The 25,398-nt window shown below is 45.9% G+C and overlaps 1 protein-coding gene across 1 annotated transcript in view; it reads left to right on the top strand.

Annotated features, from left to right (window-relative positions):
- LOC103733379 (dedicator of cytokinesis protein 1) overlaps nucleotides 1–25,398 on the top strand; it is a 362,643-nt gene that overhangs the window by 234,819 nt on the left and 102,426 nt on the right. Inside the window, exons 7-8 of the mRNA XM_008832196.3 lie at nucleotides 13,422–13,500; nucleotides 19,482–19,582. Of these exons, the coding sequence (XP_008830418.2) occupies nucleotides 13,422–13,500; nucleotides 19,482–19,582 (180 nt within the window). The remainder of the gene's footprint in view (nucleotides 1–13,421; nucleotides 13,501–19,481; nucleotides 19,583–25,398) is intronic.

Here is a 25,398-nt window from a genome sequence, read left to right as displayed (position 1 = left end):
GGACATAATAATAATAATAATAATAATAATAATAATAATAATAATAATAATATAATCCTACCTGGGGCACAGAAAGACCCTGTCTCAAAAAGACATAATAATAATAATAACAACAACAACAACAACAATAATAATAATGTGCAGAGATGTTGAGGAAGATACCCTGGCATCAACTTCTGGCCTCCACACTTGCACATGCTTATAGGTGCACACACATATGCATACATCATACATCTTTTTTCAAAAAAAGCTCACTGTGCACATCTTGTGTAATTATACCAGCCTTGCAAAGCGGTATCCTCTGGTTACTAGTGAAAGGAAGGAGTGAGAGACTGGAAGACTGAAGGCCCACCTGTGAGCATGTTGGCATGATGGAGGGGGCTTGGACCCACCTTTGAGGATGTTGGGATGATGGAGGGGGCTTGGACCCACCTTTAAGGATGTTGGGATGATAGAGGGGACTTGGACAGCACTAGAGACTTGTAAACATTAACCTGAATTCTCCTCTGTCCACCAAGCTACTTCACAGAGAAAGCTTTTTTTGAAAATCATGACAAAGAGGTGACGGAAGCCCGCATCCTTTGTCTTTGTCATAGCCCCATGGTAGTTTTGATTATCGAGCAGTTCTATGACCCAGTCGCTTCATAAGTCCTGCCTATTCTGAACTCTCACCGCTGTCCCCAGACCTTAGCCAAGAAGACTGGTATTCAGAGATGTTAATGAATTTGACCAGACCGTACAGGCTGTAAGGGACAGCACATGATTCAGGGTTCTGTGTGGCCTGGGTTCTCCTGCCTTCCATTGACTGGAACAGCAGGGCTCAGGCTGCTGGTCACCATAACGACCAATGAGCAGATAGGAATGGACTCTTTCAGTTGTACGTTTTCAGAGAGCTGGGGCTCTGAGGGGACAATAGGCTACCTTACAGTTCCTCCCATCAGCAGATTATTTGTGGTGGTGTGGAGGGGTGCTGGGGAAGGCAGTTAAGCCCTCCAGAGCTCTGACTCACTTCTCTGGTTGACATCGTCATTGTCAACCTGACCAACTCAGAATCACTAGGGACGTGCTCCTCTGGGTGTGTCTATGAGATGTTTCCAGAATGGGTTAGTTGAGGTTGGGAGATCCACCCAAAGTATAAAATTACTTCTAAATGATTCAAGTGCTCTTGAAGTTTGGTAGATCATTAAACCCTTACACCCACCGTAAGTGAGGGCAGCACTATGGGCTGGAGCCCTGGACTGAATAAAAAGGAGAAAGAACAGAGCACCAGCGTTCATCTCTCTTCCTGACTGAGGGCGTGGTCTGACTGGTTGCCTCAAGCTCCTGCCTCGTGACTTCCCCACCAAGATGGACTGTACCCTCAACTGAGCCAGAATAAACCTGTCCTTCTGTAAGCTTCTTTGTCGGACATTTTGTCACAGTAACAAGAAAAGTAATATATGGTGAGCCATGTTCCTGGTGCCTGTGCTGCTCTCCGTCACGTCTTCCCTTACTCTCTGAATACCTGGAATCGGGCAGATCTGGAGTTCCTGAGCCTAGTTGGTGTGTGCTGGTACAGGCCTTGTCCTCCAGGCTGTCTGAGCTGGGATGGGGCTAGGCTGACCAAGCAAATCAACCACTAACAGTATGTATGTGCTAAACCGTTGATCACATGTATGTATAGACTCTTTGTACAATGTAGAATGCAGATGTGGCTTTATAATACTGAATACTGGTGTTCTGCACACACACACACACACACACACACACACACACACACACACGAATATAATTCTTCCATCTCCTCACTGGGTAGTAAGCAGCATTTGCCGCACTCCAGTGAGGATGGGAAACGCGGACGATGCCAGCTGCCAGGTAGCTGCTCAGGGAAAACTCTCAGGCACCTCGGCCCCAGGAGTGGTCAAAGGATCTTGTCCCAGTTTTTAGCCTGTGGCAAATGAGCCCGGAGCAAGTTACATTAGTTTGCTAAATGATTAAAGTGCCCTTAAGCAAGTCTTGTGGATGTACCAGAACAAGTCCTGGGCTTGGCTGGTCTACTGGAGCATGAGATAACTTGAAAGATGCCTTTGTTCTGCTAGCTTCTCTCAATTTCTGCCTTGAACCATACAGCTCGCCCTGGGGGTCTGAGCTCACAAGCTGCATTCATTTTTACTAGACTTTATTTTGTACAGGATACACTGCTCTGGCAGTAAGATTCAGCACAGGTATGTCCTCAGCCGACACAGAGCATCTCGGGGCTGTGTGTGACAGGCACCCGAGGGCACGAGGTTCTGGGCTTGTGGTTCCTCCCCCCCCCCCCCCCCCGTTAGGTTTCTGTTACGTCTTTGTTTATACCTATTCATCAATGCCTGTTTATTCCTGGACCTGAGCAGCTTGGGACTTAGAGAGTGAAGGACACAGGCTCTTATTCCCAGGTTTGCCACTTTATTTGAATTTATGAAATCATGGAACTGAGTCACACTGATGGTAGAGGAAAATCATGACTCCCACTGCTGTAGTTTCTAGAAAATGCTTTCCCTTCCACATTTTCTTCTTTATTATTATAAAACACATACACCATAAAATGTGCCCTTTTACCCATTTCCAGGTGTACAGTTCAGTGGCATTAATTACATCCACAGTGTCGCACAGCCAACACTACTGTTTATTTCTAAACCTCTTCATCTCCCTGAAGAGAGATGCTTAACCCTCTGTTCACACCTTCCTCCCACTCATGTGTATCTAGAAAGCAGAAAATACTCCAGTGTTGGTGAGGATAAGCCTCACACCCTAGTGAGATCTGTGGGCATATGCCCATGCCTTGGGGACTATAGTCCCTCCCTCCTGACTCTGCCCCCAGGAAGCCCTAGGTGATGAGGAAGACCACAGAAGAAGCCCGGGAGGGGAGGGATCATGGCATTGGGGTGCTGATGGAGGGGTCTGCCTGGGACCAGACTCTTAGCGTCAGACTGTGCACTGTCTTCTGTGCTTTCCCTCCTACTGGAGAGTTCCCCCTTCCCAGTGCCGACTGCTGGGACTTGTCTGATGTGTTTGTCTTGGAAACCTTTGCCTCATTGTTTAATGTGCCACTAACTCTGTCATCAGTTACTCTGACTTCGACATGGGTAGTGCCACTTCTGGGCACCGAGTGAGCAGGTATCCCGTCTGGCTTTACAGGCAGCTTCTTCTCAAAGGTGCTTGTTGGAGTTTTGATCAACAAGGTATATTTCTTGGTGATCTAGAAGCAAGTATAAACCTGCCCTTCCCCCACCAAAATGAACAGACAGACAGACCTCAAAACCCATCAAGGACAGATGGTAGTTTTCACTGGATCATAGTTTTTTGGAGCAGACAGTGAGCATGCTTTATAGTGAGCAGACAGTCATGGAGCATGCTTTAATGAGTGGGTATGGCTATGTTCTAATAAAACTTTATCTATACCACTTCACATGTATTAAGGTGGTTACTATCAGCATTTTAAGATAAGTGTTGATGAGGACATAGAGAAGTTGAAGCTCTTTTATACTGTTGGTAGGGACAAAAACCGGTGTGGCCAATCATGCAAAATAATATCTCTGAAAACCTGTAAATAGGATCACCATGTGTTTTACTAGTTGCATGTCTAGGTGTGCCCCCAAAGCCACTGAAGTCACCTATGCACATGCCGAGGTTCGTAACGGTACACACACTGGCTGAAAGCTGAAAACAGCCTGTGCCCAGTCAGCAGGTCAGTGGATAAACACAATGTGATTTTTGCATGCAATAAAACATTATTCAGCCTTATCAAAGAAAGAATTCTGTTACCCACACCCACAGAGATGAACCTTCAGGACGTTTGGCTTTGCTTAACAAGCCGCTCATAGACAGATAACTTCTTTATGATGTCATTCATATTCGGTACCTAGAACTGTCACATCCTTTGACAGACAGCGGTGTGGTGGTTGCCAGGGCAGGGAGAGGGATGCAATAGGGAATCACTGCTTAATGGCTGAGGTTTCGTGTCTGTAACATGAGAGTTCCGTGAATGTGTGAATGGACATGGATGGTTGGAGAACATCGGTGTGCTTAATGCTATTGGACTGCTTGCCCTAAGATGGTTAATATGATAAAGTTTATATTATTTATATTCTGATGCAGTTTTTAAAGGCTAAAAGTGTGCATACACACACACAAATGATCAGCTTTAGTTCTCAGTCTGACAGGATCTAGAATAGCTTGGAAGATGAACTTCCAAACACGATGGTGGGGAATTATTATCTTGATTCCACTGAGGTGGGAAAACCAGTCCACTGTGGGCAGTGCCACTCCCTGGCTGGGATCTTGGGAAATACAGCTGGAGAAGGGAGCTGACGGCAGCCTTCCTCACTCTGCTTCCTGATCTTGGATCTGATGTTACCAACTGCTTCAACTTCCTGTTGCCTTGACCCCCTGCTGTAACAGAGTGTACCCAGGCACCGAACAGGAACAAAGCCTTTCTCCCTTAAGGTGCTCTTCTAGGGGTGTATTTACCACAGCAACGCACACACAAGCTAAAACACAGACTGTGCTCCATAGCCGTAGTTTACGTGATGTGACAGGGCTGTTGTCACAAGGGTAGAAGGCAGGGTTCCAACTGGAAAAGCCCTCATCCTTTCCACGTTGAAGCTCCAAAATAGCAAAAACTGCAAGTAACGATGAGGTTGGAGGCTCCCAGAGACAAGGAGGGGGTGGGAGAGGAGAGTCTCAGAGGATATTTTAGAGCAGTGAATGCACTTTTTTTTTAATTTTTAAAAACATTTTATGTGTTTGAGTGTATTGCCTGCATGCATGCAAGTGCACCCGTGTCATGCAATGCCCATGGAGGTCAGAAAAGGGCATTGGTTGCCTGGAACTGGAGTTACAGATGGTTGTTAGCTGCCATGTGGGTGCTGGGATTCAAACCTGAGTTCTCTGTAAGAGCAGCCAGTGCTCTTAACCGCTGAGCCACCTCTCCAGCCCCATGAATGCACTTTCTATGATATTATCAGGGGGATTCCTACCACACCTTTTTCAAAATCCATAAAATGCAGAACACAAAGGGTTAACTCCAGTGTAAACCACAGACTGGGGGTGATGTTGGTTCATGAATTCTCACAAACATGCCCCTCTGCTAAGGAAGTTAAGGGAGGTGGCTGGGCATGTTGGGTGAGCAGTGTCGCGGAGTCCATAGAAACTGCACTTCCCATTCAGTTTTTCTGGGAACCTAAAATTTCCCTAAAGCATAAGGTCTGTTGAAAATAGTGTGGGAGAGGTAGGGGGTAGGGTACTGCAGAAAGAGCCAGCAGCAGAGTATGCCACTGGTGAAAGCTGGAGGACGGGTCAGGCTGCCTCCCCTGCTTTCTGTTGGAAGTTATCCTTCATCCAGAATAACATGAAAGCAAAGCACCTGCAGGAATGGACTTGGGTCATGGTGACCACCCTGATGACGTCTCTAAGGAAGGCAGCATGGGGTCACAGCGCTCAGCCCCGGACCAGACCTGCCTTCCAGAAACATGTGCTTCTACCCCTCTGAGCTTTAGTTTCCTCGTATGTAAAGTATCAAATGATTCGTACCCCATGAGCATTAAATACCATGATTTGTATAAAGGTGGTGTCAGTGTCTAGAACAAGGGTGTGGCAGGAAGCAGGTACGGTCAGCATGAGAGAAAACCGAAGATCTGGGTGGGGCGCGGCCACTCCTCGTGGCTCTGCTTCAGCCCCTGATGATTTTTTGACCAGCAGTAGTGTGACAGTGAGAAGTGGGGCAGGGCACAGTCCTGCAAGCCACTTCCTCAGCAGGAACAAGGCTAGTGGGCCGAGATCTCCGTTCTTACAGACTGTACAGTGGGGACATACAACGAGATCCAGCATGGAAATTCTCTGTATTCTCAGCAGCAGCTCAGCCCAACCTGCTTCATCGCTGGCCAACAGAAAGGCTCAGGGCAACCTTGGGTTTTGGTTAAGAGCTTGATGATTGTTTAAACCTTTACTGATTTGAGAAAGAAACGAGGACACCTTAGAATACCGTATCTGGAACTGTGTAGACAGGAAAGATTGGCGGTTAAGTCCCAACTACAGGTGACCTGTATTAGAGTCCTTGGACACCAGCCTACCCCCATTTCCACCCCACATTCCTAGCTAATTATAATCCGGATTGAGCTGGTCTTCCAGTGACATTGGTCTTCTCAAACCCTAGCGAGGTGAGGCAGGCTCCCCAGACCCCCTGGTCTCTCTGTGTTCCTTCATTCTTCCCATGATGGGAGTCCCCCTTAGCAGTCACCTTGTGTGCACATGATCTCTCCATTTCCCAGTGGACGTCACGCAGTGGGAAGCCGCTGACCCTATTTGGTTAATAACTCGGCAGGAAATCGTCTCTGCCATGCTGGGGCTGGTCAGCAGGGCTGATAAGATGGAAGAAAGCGTTGATTGCTCTCGCCTTCCTTCCCGTTTCAGTGAAGTGATACCCTGCACCCACTTTCGTCACTTCTCCATAACTTGCCTCTTTTTCCCCAGCATTCCTGAATTCTGAGGACATCCTTTGAAGGCAAGTTCAGCTACCTCCTTGCCCAGATGGAATCTGTCACTTCTAACTGTTTCCCTGTTTTCCACCCATTCGGGGTGAAACGTTTTGGTAAAGCATGCATTTTTCCCTCAAAGCAATTTGTTTTAATGCCAGAAGTATTTAAATGCCCTCACATTGAACTGTGCTGTCTCATTATGTAAGTTAAAGTCAGTTTCGGGAAGGAATGAAGAGAAGAATGTAAGAAGTAGAGCTTTGAGTTTCCCTACCAGCTCAGCACCTTTTCTCCATGCTTTTCCTCTGTAGTGATGAGGCGCCTCGTCCTTAGCCCTGGGTAACACCTGAGGCTGCCTCACCAGAGTCATTTTAGAGCCAGTGCTTGGGGAGCTTGCAATATTACCTCGGTTTCTGATGACTTTCCACCTGTTAATTAGTCAGGACTGTGCTACTTCTATTGTTCCGTAAGTCTCAAATCATTTCCCAACAGGCCACCTTTCTGGGTGGTCCTATGTCAGAGCAGAGGCATCCATCCCCTGACCCTTTCTGTGAGAGGTCATACCGGGCACTGGGGCAGAAAGACCAGGCTGTTGGGACATTCTCCAGAACACCCATGTTGGTGGCAACTGCCTCTGGCGGGCTTAGGTACTCCAAGACACACGCTTCCTCTTTTACCAAACGTGACTTAAGACTTTGTAATGTGTCTTTGCAGTCGGCTTAGGTACTCCAAGACACACGCTTCCTCTTTTACCAAACGTGACTTAAGACTTTGTAATGTGTCTTTGCAGTCAGGATTCTCTAGAGAAACAGGACAAATTACATCTATATATGTGGTGATCTGTTAGATTGGCTTACATGATATGGGTTGGGTAATCCAGCAGTGGATGTCTGTCCACCAGAGAAGCTGAAAGTCCAATGGCTGCTCGGTTCATGAGGCTGGATGTCTCCACTGAGCACTCTGCTTCTGATGGCCTGGAGGGCTCCTGGTGTGCTGTGCTCTTCAGTCCACACTAGAAAGTCCTAGAAGCTGGGCGCACAAGTCAGCAAAGGACGTCTGCGACAGCCTCGCTTACCCTTCTCACTGCTTTGTAATTGGGCTGCCTCGGGAGGGTGCCATTCACCCTGGGACTGTTCTCCCCCCCCATTAATCCTTCCTGGAAATGCCTTCACAGACCCACTCAGAAGTGAGTCTCTTTGTAGATCCCAGATCCAATCAGAATGACAACCCAGACTGACCATCTAATGCCCCTGCAGATCACAGTGTCTGTGACGTTGGGACGTAGTGTCCTCATTTTTTGATCTCAAAATCGAGAACTAAGTAAACCTGTCGATTCCAAATTCCGAAGACAGCTCAGTGTTCCCTAGAGACTCTCCGAGGCTTTGAGGCCCTCTGTTGTAACATTGCATCTTAACTTGATTTTAATTGGCACTAATTTGTATATTTATGGAGTGTGTTGTGATGATACTTCTCCGTCTTGCGGAGTGGTAAAATCAAGCTTATTAACTTATCTGTCACCTCACATCTCCATTGTGTCCTTGTGGTGTTGAGCCACTTTCTGAAAGGCCCATAGTTAAGTGATCACATGCAGAGGAGGCCATTGACTGACAGACAGAGAGATAGAAGTGGACTAAGTCTTGAACTGTACAACTATATAAATGTGTCAACTACAATTAGACTCAGTTGAGAATGACTGAATGAATGTAAGTGAGTGTTGTTTCTACCGGGAACCCACCAGTGTTGACTGTCTAGGACAGAAGAGGACATTATAGAAACTTCCTGTTCTGTTTAGTTAGTTGAATTAGATTGGTTTAGGAATGCCTCTTTCTCACTGACACAATTTTTTTTTTTAATGCATAATGTGAGTCAGGGCAGCAACTCAGGGAAATCACTTCCTGTACAATTGTGAGGTTCTGAGTGTGGATCTATAACCAGCAGGGATGGTTACCCTTACATGTAAGCCCAGCAATGGAAGATGGGAGGCAGAGACAAGCAGATAGTTGGACACTTGTGGGCCAGACAGCCCAACCTAACCTACGTGGCAAAGTACCCGGTCAATAGGGGACCCTGTTTCAAAGAACAGGTGAAAAGCGCCTGAGGACAGGCACCCCAGGTTGTCTCTGAACACCACACATTCACACCACACACACCACACATACACACGCATTGCTATAGCAAGTTGGAGGCCTGCTACTCTGACTTCCTGGACACAGGACCAGGTTACCAAGCACCCGGAGATTGTTTTCTTTCCATTGGACCTTTGGAAATAAAACTTTCTGGCTCTCAACCTGATGACATTTTTTAATCTTTTTAGGATGACATGATTTGCCTCTGATTCTCTCTGTATTATTTATCTCTGTGTAGGGTTTTATCTTCTAACGTTTTAGATTGTAAATAAATCCTTCCATAGATTAAAAATGATTGAAAAGAACTCTGTTAAATGTAAGCTTACCCCTTTTCTTAATCATTTGAACCATTTTGGAAATCATCCATGAAAAATTCTCAAGCCATTAGCTCAGAGTTTAGAAGTTACATCCTAATATGCCAGGCCCTGAAGAAGTCAAATTTTGATTGGTTCAGCCTGGTGATTAACGGTTTCCCTGAGCACTAGCTGTGCAGAACGAGAAGCAGCACCTTCCTTTCTGAGCCTTCTTTCCTCCTTCCATGTATTCCTCTATCTGCCTGGCCTCTATTCATCTGTCCTGGAGCAAGCTGAGAAATGGGGAATTGTTGTTTGGGCTGATGACACTTCTAACATTCACCTTGGCTCGGAGACATCTGTTAGTGCACTTGAAAATATATGGTCTTTGGAGCAGAGCATTTCAGAACACACATGGCAGTTAGGAGTCCACCTGGATACCGTGGGGCTCTTAGTGTGGGAAGGAGAGAGAAGGAACGAGCTCTGGAGGCCAAGAGGAGAAAGATGAAGCAAAGCCTGGCCACAGCTTCCAGGTGCCTCATCAGAAACGTGGGTGGCAGGAACCTAAAGAGAATCAAACCCTGCTGTAGAAAATCTACTTAGAAAGCCAGGGACAGCCAGAAATGACCAAATTACTTCAATCTCCTTCAGCCTCCAATGTGAGTCAGACCGAGGTCTTCTAAGCCATTTCATCCATTCATCCACTCACCCACCCACCAGTCCATCCATACATCTATGCACCAATCCACCCACCTGTCCATCCATACATCTATCCACCAATCCATCCACCTGTCCATCCATTTACCCACCCATCACCCGCTTACCTATCCATCTGTCCATCCACTTGTCCTCCCACCCATTCATCCACCCTCCTACTTATCCATCCATCCACTTAGACACCCACACACCCGTCCATCCACCCACTCGTGTATCATTCACCCACAAATCACCTACCCATCTGCCCACCTACTCATCCATCTATTCCAAGCACTCACCACCCATCCATTCACCATCCATTGACCATCTGCCATCCATCCACCCATTTGCCCACCTACTCATCCATCCATCTATTCCATCCACTCACCACCCATCCATCTAGCCACCCAACCACCACAAACAGTAAAACTGTTTACTCATGGTGGGAAGGGACAGTGATTGCTTAACTCTAAGCCCACCGATAGTGTTGAACAGATGCAGGATCACCTAATCCATCCAACCAGCCATCCACCCAACATCCACCCTCCTGTGATCATTTCCAAACTAACCTAGATCTTGCTGTGGGACAGAACCCTTTCATCGCAGGTAGTCTGGTGAGGCGTGATGCATGGTTCTCTTCATACCCATCTGTGGTCAAAAACAACTGCGATGCAGAAGCTTCTAATGTGATTGTCTTTATTTAAGCTCCCTGGTTATTATTCATTAGAAAAAACTTACAAATTATAACATAAATTATATGTACTAATACATTGCCTTACCTAAAATAGTCTCTGTTTATGGTTTCATGTTTTTGTTTTTGTTTTTGCCTAGTTAGCTAATTGATTTATCTTGAGAAAGACTCAGAAGTATAGCAGGGCTTTCATAGCTGTGAATTGTATGACATTATTTACGCTTGTCCCAGATGGGTCTGGGCCACTCACTCTACCCTAATGCACAGAACTCATGTTCCATCTGGTCTTTGTTTATGGCATTGATTATGATTTTTACTTGATCATTCCCCTGGTTTTCCTCATACAACTTACATTCTGTGTTATTTGGTTTTTTTACCCTGGATTTTTAAAAATTTATGGGGGATCTAAATTATAGAACCTGCCTCTCAGTGCTGCTCTCTCTCAGCTGACAGTTCATTAAAAAGTTTTTGTTCAGCCTTCATATCATTTCAGCTTGACATGGCTTTTTTTCTTTAAAACAGGGGCATTTTGAGAAATATCTTTATTTAACTAGCTGAAATTGTCCCAGAGCTTAATTAGAAGTAGCATATTGCAACTGTCTGGGTGCTATCTGGAGGCAAAATAATTACCCTGTAATAATAATGCATGTTGTGCTGAGTTCGTCATTATTGTCATCCAGGGCTGGAGACAGTGTCTAAAATCTCTTAAGGACCATGGAGGACTCTGGGGAACACACAAACTCTGAAGCCGAAGGAAAAAATTAAAGTCGTTATAGTTGTAAGCTCGGGATTCTTGGGCTGTGGTAACAGGATTTAGGGTTCTGTTGTGTCTGTGGTTCCCATTACTGCAGCAAGTCAGGGAGTATCTGCACATGATGGCCAAGACTCACATGCATAAGGAGACCATTTTCTTATACCCTCATGTGTTGTGCTCCTGAGGGTTAAGCCTGGCATGGCAGATGCCGACCCAAGACAAGAGGCGAGTCAGAGTCCTGCGTACGCAAGGTGTGGCCTCAGTTCTGTGCTACCCCTTCATTCATCCTATAACAATTTATCAGGAGCCCCAAATATCCAGGATCCAATTTTAAAGCAAAAACTAACTCAGTTACAGAGTTCAGCAACAAGAGCTATGTTTCAGGTGTAACTGGGCATCCTAGATTTGCAAAGTCTGACTGATGGATGCTGTTGCCCAGTCTGGGATCTTGGTTAATGGGCAAGGCAGCGATTCCCATGATCCTCCATTAAAAGACACTTAAAAACACCCATTCTGGGCTGGAGAGATGGCTCAGCGGTTAAGAACACTGGTTGTTCTTGCAGAAGACCTGGGTTCGAATCCCAACACCCCCATGGCAGCTAACAACTGTCCATAACTCCAGTCCCAGGGGATCCGATGGCTTCTTCTGTCCTCCGTGGGCATTGCACGACATGGGTGTGCTTACCTGCACACACACATGCCGACCCAAGACAAGAGGCGATACACACATACACATAAAAATAAAAAATAATAAATTATAAAAAAACCATACCCATTCTTCCCTTCTGGTTATGTCTTTCTGTCTCCAGGTAAGAACACAGATAGCGGTCTCCTGTGTTCAGTGACTGAGATAGCGAACTCCTCCACAGGCATGCAGCACATCTGTGTGGGTCTATCCTGCTGACAGACTTCCTGATGGAAGATGCCCACACCTCCCCTTTCTCAGAGCTATATGCAATGCCTGGAGGTGCCATGGCAGCTGCTGTCTCCTTCCCCCTCCTTGCCCCCAGGATCACTGGCTCTTAGTGACTCTGGGATGGCAGGCCCGGGAGGTTCCTACCAGGATGCTTAGCTAAGAGGTAGTGTCAGAGAGCTGCAGTTCCAAGCAAGCAACCTAGATTTCCCTTACAGTGTAGCTGCTTCCTGCTGTCTAAATGAGGAAAGGTAATTAAGTTTATTATCTGTGACCCAATGCTAATTCCTCTTGCATCCTTGCTTTGTGCAGAAGGAGGATGCCATTTACAAAGTAGCTGGACTAAGCTTTACTATTGTCAACACTTTCAAGGGTTATAAAACAAGCTACTGAGTGAACAAGCTGGGAAAAGACCACACTCCAGAGTCCTTCCTGACAGCCCAAATTACACATTTCATCATAGAAAACTAGAAGTCAAGGTACTGAGAAATGTGCTGAAAATTGTACATTGTTGGGGCTGGGGAGATGGTTCAGTGCAGAACAGTGCGTGGTGTTCCAGTGTGCATTCCCAAGTTCAGATCTCTCCCACTTGTGTAAGCACCCTGGGCATGACCTTGAATGCCTGTAACCCCAGCATGGTAGCGGGGAATGGGTTACAGGAGGATCATTGGGGCTTCCTGGCTACCAGCCTAGCTCCCGGTTCAGTTAGAGACTGCTTCCTTGTCTTAGGGGATAAGGCAGAAAGCCATAGAAGAGGGTATCTGATGTTCTCTTCCGGCCTCTGTGCACCTGTGTGCACTGGCCCTCATCCATGTGCGCGCACGCACAATCACACACACACACACACACACACACACACACACACACACTGTATATGACCAATGATTCAATCACAGTACCTGTTCAAATTCTTATCAGATCACTTTCTTATCTTCTAAAGTCTTTTAATTTTCTTTTGATAAATGAACAGTGATTGAAACTAGAGTGTAGGTCAGACAGTGTTTCCAAGTGTAGTAACATTCCACCAAACTATTCCAAGCCTGGTGACTTGCATCCAAAGAGCGCTTTCAAATTCATAGATTCAAAAGGCCATCTAAAAAAGATAATTCGATTACAAAGCAGTAAAACATTGCAAGTTTGGGAAAGGATTTTATTTACACCTTTTCTTTCTTTTTTAAAAATTAGATTCTTTCTGTGATGCATTTTAAATGTTACTTTCAGAAGTTGTTACTTTGGTCTGTTTCTTTCATTCTGCATGTGCTAATTTCCTTGATTAATTTGGAGAACATCTGCGTATAATTCTGAGAGCTTTTCTCTGGCAAAACCTCCCAACTTTGCACAGGACTTGGAGACTTCCCATTCTAGACTGTCTGGGATCTTATCTAATTGAAATGCCAAAACCACAAAGGTGCCAGAGCCCAAGTGTGTAATTATGTAATTTTCTCTTGATCTTTCAGAGTCTTCCTGCGTGCGATTAATCAGTATGCAGATATGCTGAACAAGAAATTTCTGGATCAAGCCAACTTTGAGCTACAGGTAAGAGGGGAGGTAGACAGGACCTTTGTGGGGAAATCATGTTAAAACAAATGACTGGTCGGCACCAGCCATTTATAGCTCTAATCCTCAGAAGTTAATTGGTCTCTCATCTGAGGTGTGGAAATGAAGTCTATAATATATGCTAAGGAACCCAAGGAGTAACAATTATGCTCCACGGGGTTTGCTCTAGTTAGCAAGTTAGGAGATGAGTTGCTTCCAAGAGGAAACACTGAATCAGAGTAACAAAGAGGGCCTCTCCTGGTACGAAGCAGGGAGGCCACTGAGTACCTCTGTGCCTGGTCTTGGCAACGTTGTCTTGGACCGTCCTGAGGCAGGATTGAAGGGTTCCGTGGAGCAGAAGTGGGGGGACGCCTCACTGATCCCAGTTGATTCTGAAACCCGTCCTCCTGCTCCCTCCTGCCTGGCCCACCAGAAATACTCCAGTCTGAGAGTTATCAACAGGTCCACCTGTTTCAGAAATGACTCTTCAGTGCTTATTCCTCCTGTGTGCACGTATGTGCACACACGGATTAGTTTTTGCATGGTGTTAGTTCTTTCTGTGTATCTGAAATTTGTGGCCCTCTGTTCCATTGAACCCTGGCTGTTTATTATAATAATAATTTTATTTGCTATTTTTACCTATAATTTTCTTTTGCAACAAGTTCTCACCGTGTGGCTCTACCTAGCCTGGAATTCACTATGTAGACCAAGATGGCCTCAGACTCCCAGAGATCCATGTGCCTCTACCTCCCAGGGGCTGAGGTTAAAGGTGTGCACCTCCCATGCCTGGCTCTTTACCTAGAATATTTTCCAAAATTTTTCAAATATTAAACAGTACCCACAGACAAATTTTGTGTTTATTCCCTGGATGAGATTAGTCACCAAAAAAGAACCTTTGATGGAGTCTGGAGAGATGGCTCGGTGGTTAAGAGTGTGTACTGCTCTTGCAGAGGATCAGAGTTAGTTCCCAGCACCTATGTTGAGCAGCTCACAACTGCCTATAACAGCTTCAGGGAATCTGAGTCCCTCTTTGGGCCCCCTTGGGCACTGTAGTCGCATGTACATACCCCCACACAGATACACAGATACATAATTAAAAAATAATATATCTTTAAAAACCGAATGTGTGTGCACTTGGTAGAGATCCCAAAAGTATGTTAACACAGATAACAAAAAGTAGAAATATGATTCTGCTCATTTCCATTTCCTCTAGAAAATGCAGACCTAATATAATAATTCTTATTGTATTGGGTATGTTCTGAGACTTTTTTACCTTTATTTCTTTTATAACCTTTTGGGTTGAAACCTCTAATTTATCAACATTATACAATATAATTATATACTAATTAATATATCAGACATTATATGTTCAGAAATATTACCTTTTTAAAACTTTAAAAAAAATTTTATGTGTATCAGTGTATTGCCGGCACGTGGCTGTAAGTGTGCCTGTGTCATGCAGTGCCCGTGGAGGTCGGAAGAGGGCATCAGATCCCTGGGAACTGGAGTTAAAGATGGTTGTTAGCCACCATGTGGGTGCTGGGAATGGAGACCGGGTCCTCTGCAAGAGCAGCCAGTGCTCTTAACTGCAGAGCCATCTCTCCAGCCCCTACTGGTTTTTGTTTTGTTTTGTTTATTTTAGACAAGATCTCATGTAGCCCAGACTGGCCTTGAATTTGCTATGAGACTGAAGGTGACCTTGAACTCTGAATGATGTGATTATAAGTGTGAGCCTCTAGGATCAGTTTTACTTGTGGTGCTGGGGATCGAAGCCAGGACTGTGCATGGCGGCCAAGCCCTCAACAAACTAAGCCACATCCCCAACCCTAGAAAAGTTACCATTTTTCCTTTGCTCAATGCTTGCTTCCCTGTGTCATAAACATAGACTCGTGCACAGTAAATGAGTGTGCCCCATCATATATGAAACATCCCATCCCACCCTTTGCAATTCTCATTCTCTCTCTGCAGGGATAACTTGTAACTAACTGCCCTGCTCTCTTCCTGACAGGAGAAGCATTCTGTGGGCCAATGCCTGCTCTCCTTTTGTTTTAACATGCGTTGGTTCATGCTGAGTGTTTTACTGTCCTGTCATACACCACAGCATGACATACCAGTACTTACTCTGCAGACCCTGCCCCTTGGCCTTCAGGCTTCTGGTTCCTCACTGCCCGAGTCCTGTTTCCGTGAGCTCACATAGATATCAGTGCATGCCCTGCCCTAGAATGGGCTATTGCAGGCAAAAGAGATGAACATTTAAGCTTGACAGTGATAAAATGCTCTCCTAAAATGCTTAAGTAGTTTATACACTCTAAACGTTCATTAGTTTGCTGATTTGGTAATTTCACACCCGTATTCAGTGCTTTCTGGTTCCTCTTATCCCCTATCCCATATCGCCACCCTTTGCTGTTAACCCCCTTCCTCTTTCCAAGTCCTTTTCTCCACTCCCGTCTTCGATATGTGATTCACTGAATTTAACCAAGGCCTCCCACTGAGCCTTTTTGAGAGAAGCAACCTCGTGAAATCTTCTGTGCTACCAATTTCTTTAGAATTGTTGTTTATTGTTTTTAGGAGCATTTTTCTAATGACTATATATTTTCTGGTGACTAGTTAAGCTAATATTTATAAAACATGGGAGTTTTTCTATGAACTCTCTGGCCATTTCCTCTGATTTCTTTTCATAGTGTATAATATATATATAACATGTGAGTGTTTTTATATACTCTCTCTCCATTTCCTCTGTTTTCTTTTCTGTGTGCTCTTTTTGTGTGTGTGTGTGTGTGTGTGTGTGTGTGTGTGTGTGTGTGTGTGTGTGTGTGTATGTGTGTGTGTTTTAATAATTTGGCATCTTTAAAAAAATATATTTTATTTATTATTTTTATGTGTATGAGTGTATTGCCTGCATGCATGTGAGTGCACCCATGTTGTGCAATGCTGCGGAGGTCATAAGAGGGCATCAGAGTCCCCTGGAACTGGAGTTAAGGATGGTTAATAGCTGCCATGTGGGTGCTGGGAATGGAACCTGGGTCCTCTGCAAGAGCACTCAGTGCTCTTAACTGCTGAACCATCTCTCTCCAGCCCCTAATTTGGCATCTTTGAGATAATCTTACTCATGGTTTCCAGTTTATCATAGAAAAATGTTTATCTTTTCTAAAGTAAAACCTGTTATCTCTCTTACAGGATTGTGGTCATATGTTTTGCTTGGTGAATCCCTAATTGCCTTAGTATTATAGATTGTGCGATTCCTGATACACTTAATATCTGCCACTATCTCCAGGGTTCTTCTTTATTTACTTTTAAATAGTCAGTTATTTAATGCCCCTGGGATTGCTGTATCTCATGCCAGTGTAATGGGCTCTGCTTCCCCCGCCTTCAGTCCAGGATCGGGACCTTCTCTTTCCCACAACCTGACATGCCATCATTGGTATGACTGCCAACCTACAGGTATAGATTCTGTTTTCTGTGTTCTTACCACAGTGGCTTCAGTTCGGCCTCATACCCAGCTAGCACAGGCCAGATCTCACAGGTGTTTTGTATTGCAAAATTGCCCTGACTCTTGTGTGTGTCCTCCTCTTCCACGTGTAGCTTAAAATCAGCGGGTTGAGCTTCTCTTTTTAAAAAAAAAAAAAAAAAAACGTAGCTCAGATTTTAACTGGAATTCTGTTGAACTTGCAAACCTGAAATTTTTCTGAGCTTTTGAGGGGCTTTCGCAGTGTATTTCTCCCATCCTGTGCTGACATTGTTATGTCTTTCATTGGGCTCTGGCCTGGGTGTGACTTGCTGGCTGGATTCCTCTGTCTGTCCTGAATGCTACTGGGGGAAAGTCGAAGGTCCTTTCTCCTGAGCAAAACAGTTCCCGTTTTACTTTGTTACTGTCCCTGACGACAAGTCCCTTGGGTCTCACCCTAAAACTGAGTAACTTGAAGGCCCTGTGCTCTTAGGTTCTAGAACTCTGCCCGAGGCAAGGGTGCTGAGCCTAGGCCAAACCACAAATGTTTCTGACCGCCCCCCGCAGCCATCCTGATCCTATAAATGAACAGGGGTAAGGAGTCAGTGACACTGGCTTTTCAAATGAAGCCTTCAGCCAGGTATGGTGGTGCCCACCTGTCATCCCAGTTCTCAGGAAGCGAGGCAGGAGGATCTCAAGTTCTAGGCCAGCCTGAGCAGAGGGAGGGAGGGAGGGAGGGAGAGAGGGAGAAGGAAACCATTGTTGCTTTTATGAGACTGATGTGCTACCTACTGCACTAATTAGGCACCTACCGTTGTTGGTTTTAAAGGTACTAGGTAAGCCAGGCATGATGGTGCACACCTGCAGTTCCAGCACATGGAGGTGGAGGTACAGGAGGAGGGATCAGAAGTTCAAGTCATTTTTGTCTGCATAGCCAATTGAGGCCAGCCTGGGCTACAAAAGACCTTGTCTCAGAAAATCAAAAGAATGGTGCTGGAGAGATGGCTCAGTGGTTAAGAGCACTGGCTTATTTTGCAGAAGACCCAAGTTCAAATCCCAGCACCTACATGGTAACTAACAACCATCCATACATAACTCTAGTCCAAGAATCTGATGCCCTCTTCTGACCTCTACAGGTATTGCACAACATGGGTGCACAGGCATGGCAGGCAATGCACCCATACACATAAAATAAAAATAAATAAATAATTTTTTTAAAAATCAAAAGAAAAGCGAGGCATACTCTCACTCTTGGGAGGCAAAGGCAGGCAGAGATCTCTGTGAGATCGAGACTAGCCTGGTCTACATAGCAAATTCCAGGCTAGCTGGGACTACAGGGAGACCTTGTCTTTTAAAGAAGGAAGGAGGGAAGGAAGGAAGGAAGGAAGGAAGGGAGGGAGGGGGAAGAAAGGAAGGAAGGAAGGAAGGAAGGAAGGAAGGAAGGAAGGAAGGAAGGAAGGAAGGAAGGAAGGAAAACAAACAGGAAACATACCAGGTGTATGGTTCTATGGGTTCCAGGCCCATGTTACCTGCCCTGTGGCCCTCAAAGTTGTGCTTGGCAGTGTTCTGTGACTGATGCCGTGGCAAGGCCATGGGGGCGGGGTGCTGCTAGTTCAGGAACAACTTGTGGTCCATGATCTGGAGCCACCTCTTACTGTAGAAGAGGCCAAAAGAGAAGGTACTTTGTAGGCAGTAATGGAGTGCACGCTGTGAGACTGGGGACCTGTGCTCGACTCTGAGCACTGCCTCAACTCAACATCCTCCAACCAGCACGTCCTCGGTTAGGTCTGCAGCAATTCCTAAGAAGAGCCAGATAAACGGGCCCCACATGTTCCTAAATCCGGGGAATGCTCTTATATTTCCTCATCTTCCATGGGTAATTAAAATCCAACTCAATAATGTTAACACCTCCTTTTATGCAACTCTTTGCAGCAATCTCATTTGAATATTATCTATAGTTTGTAAACGAGAAAAATGGTATCTACAAATGTCTTCTAAGGATCGTCTTTTGAATCATATACATTCCATAAATCCTTGAAATAAGTGTGTGGTCTTTTTACAGGTTTTCCCCTAATTGTCTAGTGTATGCATAATTTTTGGTATAATAAAAAAATCATAAATTATGGAAATATATGCTGTCCTTCATTGAAGGACTCCAAACTTAAATAGCAGTAAGAACTAAGGTCATGCAGTGCTTATCATGTGCTCAGCACCATGCCTAGAGCTAAGTCTTCTGCCTGAATTAATTCCTTGCACTTTCTAGGAGGCCTATAAGCTAGCAACTACGTACTGATAAACCCGTGATATCAGCGAAGAAACTGAGGCTCAGGCAGAGATTGGAGTAGTCATTCTGGTGAATCAAGTCTCTCGCTCAGCCCTCAGTCATACTCTAGAAGCTGGTTTTCAGCTCTGAGGGTTCTCGGGCATTTCAGAAGTGTGTGCTGAGCAGAGGTAAATACCCAGAGCCTTTCAGAGGTTGAGCGTTAAGCTGCTCCCCAACTGAGCATCTTACCATCTCCTGCCCTTTGGTTTTCAGCTCTGGAACAACTACTTCCACCTGGCCGTGGCTTTCCTCACCCAGGAGTCCCTGCAACTGGAGAATTTTTCAAGTGCTAAGAGAGCCAAAATCCTTAACAAGTAAGTTTTCTTCCAGCTCTGCCTCTGTGGGCAGCGGCCTTCGGCTTATTAGCATAATTTCCATGTCATCCTTAAGCCAACTGGGTACAAATTGAGATGTAATCACAGGGTAATGAAGGGGTGGTTTTAAATCATGAATCCAGTATTGCCTTCGTAACCCATGAATCAGGATCTAAAATTACAGGACTCGTCCTGGTAGGTTCTATGTTAGTGGGATGGGAGGCTGTAGCGATACACAGCATTTGAGTTTCAGGAGGTAACGATCTTTGCTGTGAACTCTTTCGGTATCATTACACATGCAGTTTACTTTATTGCTTAGTTTTCCAGTTCCATTTCTACAAAAGAGGATTCCAGTGAAAGCCTTTGGCACTGCAGGGACTGGTCTAGAATGGTGAAGCAGAACCACCCAGGGTTCCCTCTTGGCAGCAAAGACCCTGTTTTCTCTTGGGTAGGTGGTTTGGGTGGATCACGTTAGCCTGTGTGCTGGTGAAGGCCAGTAAGCTCTGGAAAGGCCGAGATCCTTTGGGCACCTTCATCTTTTCTCACACCAGCACACCTCCTGGGTGATCCTGTTCCAGTGTGGAGAAAGAAGGTTGTGGGCTGAGGAGATGGCTCAGAGGGTCACTCATGAGGACCTGAGTTCAAATCCCCAGAACACACTTAAAACCTGACACAGTAGCGGACAGCTGTAATTCCAGAATTCCTATGGTGAAATGCAAAATGAACACAGGAGAAGCCTGCAGACATACATCGCAGTGAACAAGAGCCCCTGTCTTAAGAAACAGTGGAAAGAAGGGTCAATACCCAAGACTGTCCTCTGACCGCCACATGTGCTCACCATGGCACAGGTGTACCCACACTCACGTGGATATGCACGTATGCACGCATACACACGTGTCACACATTGGGTTTCTTCCAAAGTCCTGGTGTCTGGAGGTCTTGCCCCTTCTCTCTCTGCCTCACTTCCGCCAACATCCCACCACTCCAGGTGCCCCTTTCATAAGGACTCTTCAGAGATGGCATCCATATTGCTGGGTCGTCATATTGTTCCACCTCCACCGTATTCATGCTGTGCCCAAGTTTTGCCAAGTCCCTGCCAGTTGCCAAGGTTACAGGGTCCAGAAGGTATCTCGGAAGGCAGCAGCCCCTCTGCCCACCTCACAGGCCATCAGTTTCTGTCTTCCTTGCTGAGAAAATGAGATCACACGATCCCTCAAGTGTAAGATTAAGTGTATTTCTGCAAGTAGAGTTCGGAGCTTGTAGCGTGTGCCAACAACTGTCTAAGCACTGTGTGTGCTTCAAAGCTATCCACTGATCCTCGCATCATCTGTATCCTCTATATGAACAAGATCAAGACAGCCCAGAGGACTCAAGTGACTGCTTTACCTAGCAAGTGCCAACACATTCTAGTCCAGGCAGCTCAGGGCCCAAGGCTCTAACCCATTGCTACTTGACCTTCAACCCTTAGACCTGTGCCTCTCTGAGGTCCCTATCTGACAGTCATCTCGAACCTGACCAGTTGCCCTTTGGCTCCCTCAGGTGAATGACCCCAAGAGCCATGAATGTGCATAGTGACATTGTTTAGAACTGAGAGATGCACTGCCAGGGCCAGCACAGTAGTAGCAGGGTGGTACCCACCATGACTGCTGGCACAGGGCCCCCTGTTGGAGCCTGCTCAGTTCTTCATTGATGACCATGGCCTCCAGTGTACAGACAGACCTTTGCAGGGCTCGTGCTGAGGACTGATCCCACACGAAGTACCCACTTTGTGATGCTCACAGGGCCGGAAGGGAGGGGTGAGCACCTGCACTGTTGCTGTCCGTGTCCAGATGCTTGGTGGTAGAAACCATTGTTAGAAATAGTAGCCTTAGCACCTCTCAGCACGGCTCACCAGGGCTACCTCAGCTCCTTGAGACACAGGCCCCCCAGCATTTGTCCCTCTGAAGGAGAATTCATCTTCAGCAGGGGAACCCTTGTCCTCATGTGCTATGGTCGCTGAGGAGTGGCCCTGGCATCCAAACCCATCACTGATTATCATCAGAATCTATGAAGCACCTGCACTTTCTACCCTTAAGATGCCAATGGGAGCAGAAGAGATGCTTTTAAACTACAAGCTGCCTCTAAGGCTTTTATGCTGAGTTCTGTGGAGGTCAGGGTGGTGGCTCTGTGCTGGGCTTTCCTCAGACTGGTATGGTAACAGCCAAACTGAAGCAGCATCAGCAGCTGCCTTAATCACACAGGACCCTGGTCTCCAGAGAAAATGCTTCTCCTGAGGACTTACAGATTCAAAGGCTACAGAGCCAAAGAAAATTAAACCCAGCCAGCTGGTGGCTCCCTTTCCATGTCTCTCTGATATGTAACAAGAGACTCTGACATTTCACTTCCATGTTTTCTTGTGGATTTCTCATGAGAAAAGCCTGCATGTTTTGGAAGTTGCCTTTGGGAGACTCTGTGGGACGACATCCAGGCCTCGCTAGGCCAGAAACTCTATGTGTGGCAATGATTGGCCATTCAGGGTACAGTACATTGTGCTCTTGTATAAACCCAGCAGGATTTGTGAGGCTGGGGGATACCAGCTTCATGCAGGGTCACAGTATTTGTGATGTTGTTACCTCTTCATAGACCTTAGATCCTTTATTTCCAAACATTTATTTATTCCTAAATAGCAATGGCCCACAGAATAGCTTAGGGTGTCCTACCCAAACTATTTAATTTTCTGGGTACATTAAGTGCTTGGAAAAGATTTGTTTTAGCTTATCTAGAACGGGATTGAGCCTGTTCTATGCTCAGGTAGGTGTGGTCCTGATGCTGGGGACAGAGAAGAGAAGCAGGTCCCAAGATGAAGATGTTCACTCTCTAGTAGAAAAGCTAAAGTGAAACTAGTGAGTCCAGAAAACAATAGGGCGGTAACCTGGACCTAGACAGCAGGGAGACAGGTCTGCAGGACACAGTCTCTGGAGCAGAGGCCTCCTCGTAGTATGGACTTCAGACAAGGAGAAGAAAAAAGCTGGGGGGTCTGCAGCTTGACTGGCATTGTACCTCAAAGGCCCAGTCTAGCAAGAGATGCTCTGGATTATGGAAACACAAGGGAGTGGTGGGGCTGGGGGGTTCAGGCAGCACGTGTAGGGAAGTGGCATGAAGGTAGCCCCAGGGGTCTGAGCCAGTGGCTGGTTGCCTACTTTGAACACTTGAGGCATGATGCATGTGCTTACCTAGGTCTAGGGGAAAGCCTTGGGTCTGAGGTAGGCACAAGTCTACCCAGTCATAGCCTTAGGATTGTTCCCATGTGGCCTGTCAGCTACTCTAGGATATCGCCGAGAGCAATGAATCCCTAAATAAGGAGCCCCTGGGAATCAAAGTTCATAATAAAAAACCTCTGTGCTCAGGACCCACCTGCTTTCTGGGAGAGAAAGGGTTCATCACCAGAGATGCTCACTTACAGTGACATTGCGACAGCAGATAAAGTTGGATGCCCATCCCCACAGCTCTCTCACCTCTTCATCTAAAACTTCATTAGAAGACCCGTTTCATAGCTGGACCAAAAGATCACATAAACAAAAATTATCTCCACCTCCCCAGACACTGGCTCCTGAGATGCCCGGGTATTGCGTCGAGCTGTAGATGGGATTGTGAAGGAGGCTACAAGGAAATAAATGTGCTGTAAAAAGCCTTGTTTGACCCGATGGCAAGTGGCCTAATCAGAAGGCATGATTCTGTATTACAGAATATGACCAATTCAATTTTTTTCTCATGCTAATTATTATTTTTGAAAGATTCAAATTGTTCCAAATCAATTCACTTGAAGGATAAGAGAGGACCTAGAGAGATAAGCTTTATGAACGGTAGGCCTGTGCCACCTTCATATTGGCAAAGCTAATTAGGTGTCCCACGTACATTGGTGATGCACTGCTCTGGGGACTGTATTAAAGCTTAACGCAGGCAGAATGCTCATGTCAGGCTTATTCCCAGTGTTACACCCCCTTCCAATTCCTGCTGCTGTTGTTTTCATTGAGACAGAGATGCCTCACCCTGCTCCTTGCCCTCTCTTTGGTTATCTTCTCTTAATGCCTATCATTCCCTCACCTTCCAGCCCTTGGCACTCTGGTCACAAGCCCTGAATTCCCCCAGGAGCTCTGACCAGGCGCAAGGCACTCAATCTGGATTGGGCCTTCAGTGCTCCTGATTGCTCTCCCTGATTCCTTTAACACTGTTGTTCTTTACCTCTGTGTCTCGGTCCCTGGTACAGAGTTTGAGTGCTTTGTAAAGAAAAGAGATTGCCACTGGCTCATCTTGGAGGTGGGAATTCAGGAGCATGGGGCCAGCCCCCTCTCAGTTTGTGCTGAGGGTTTTGTGCTACATATCAGCATGGCGATGAAGTAAGAGTTCAAAGTGGGTATTCATGACAGAGCGAAACAGAGGCGACCTGGCTCTGTAAAATCCCACCCTCTCCATGACTAATCCATTCTAGAAGACCTAACTCTATCCCATGAGATCTAACTCCCAAGAGATCTAACTCACCACCCCCCTCAAGACCTGATCCAATCTTGAGAAAACCAACCCGGCCTCTTGATATTCACTACTCCATCCCTGAGGTGGTATTCTGACATAATCACAACCCTAGATCTCTTAATTGTCCTCCATTTCTCTGTCCTCTCACCTTGGAGACCAAAGTTGCAGTGCATGAACCTTTGGGGGACACTCTACATCCAAATGACAGTGCTCTGTCTTCTGTCTTCTGAGATGAAGAGACCTCCCGGCTTTCTGCACCTCTTGAACCCCTTTCTAGGTTTGCTTCTAGCTCTTCAGTCTGTTCCTTCTTGGCTCAGACTCCACCTACAATGAAGGGCCACAGCTCCTCCCATCTCAGCCTTATTCTGGTTTTGTTTTATTCTTTCCTTAAGAAAGCGTTCTGTAGATCCTGTTCATTGAGCCCCAGTGCTAAGTAGATGTATCACTGCATTGATCTCTAGCTTCAGTGGCTATAAAAGTGAGCACATGGGGGACTGGAGAGATGGCTCAGTGATTTAAAGCACTGACTGCTCTTACAGAGGACTCAGGTTTGATTCCCTGTACCCACATGGCAGCTAACAACTGTCCTAACTCCAGTTCCAGGGACTCTGACCCCTTCTTCTAACCTCCGCTGGCATTGCGTGACATGGGTGCACTTACATGCAGGCAATACACTCATACACATAAAAATAATAAAATATTAATTTTTTAATTAAAAAAAAGTGACCACAAAGAAATCACAGCATTCTCTACTCTAGCTGTCTTGGAGGCCACAGGTCTGAAATCAAGATGGCGGCAGAGTGGCCCCAGGGGAGAAACTATCCTAAGCCCCTCCTTCAACTTCAGCTGGCTGTCTCCAGTGCTCAGCATTCCTCAGCATGTGTTACAGCTCCCATCTCCTCCTGTCTTTATAATGTGTTCTTGTCTGTGTGTCTGTGACTATCAATGTCCCCTTCCTTATAGGGTACCACTCCTAGGGCCTAACTCACTAGGCTACATTGCATAGACCTTTTTTCCAAGTTAGGTCTTACCAGCAGGTGTTAAACATACATGATACAGTAACACCCTGTGTGACTATGGGATTGAAATTTGTCTCTCCTGTCATTCTTAGGTCTCCTAGGTCTGTGGGTCTTGTCCAAGCTTCATAGTAAGTTCTAACTACGTGAGCAGTCCCATGAACATTGCCATCTTGAGTGGGGTACTGTGGTTAAAACCAGCCTGAAATTTTATAGGAAGGCGTCTCTTCACTCCAGTGCTAGCTGAGACAGAGGGGCTCACCCTTCAGAAAAGCCCCAAGATGATATCCG

This window comes from Nannospalax galili, unplaced genomic scaffold (genome assembly GCF_000622305.1).
Source record: "Nannospalax galili isolate Female #2095 unplaced genomic scaffold, S.galili_v1.0 scaffold810, whole genome shotgun sequence".
NCBI lineage: Eukaryota > Metazoa > Chordata > Mammalia > Rodentia > Spalacidae > Nannospalax > Nannospalax galili.
The sequence above is the reverse complement of the archived record's forward strand: the minus strand, read 5'-3'. Positions and strand labels throughout refer to the sequence as shown.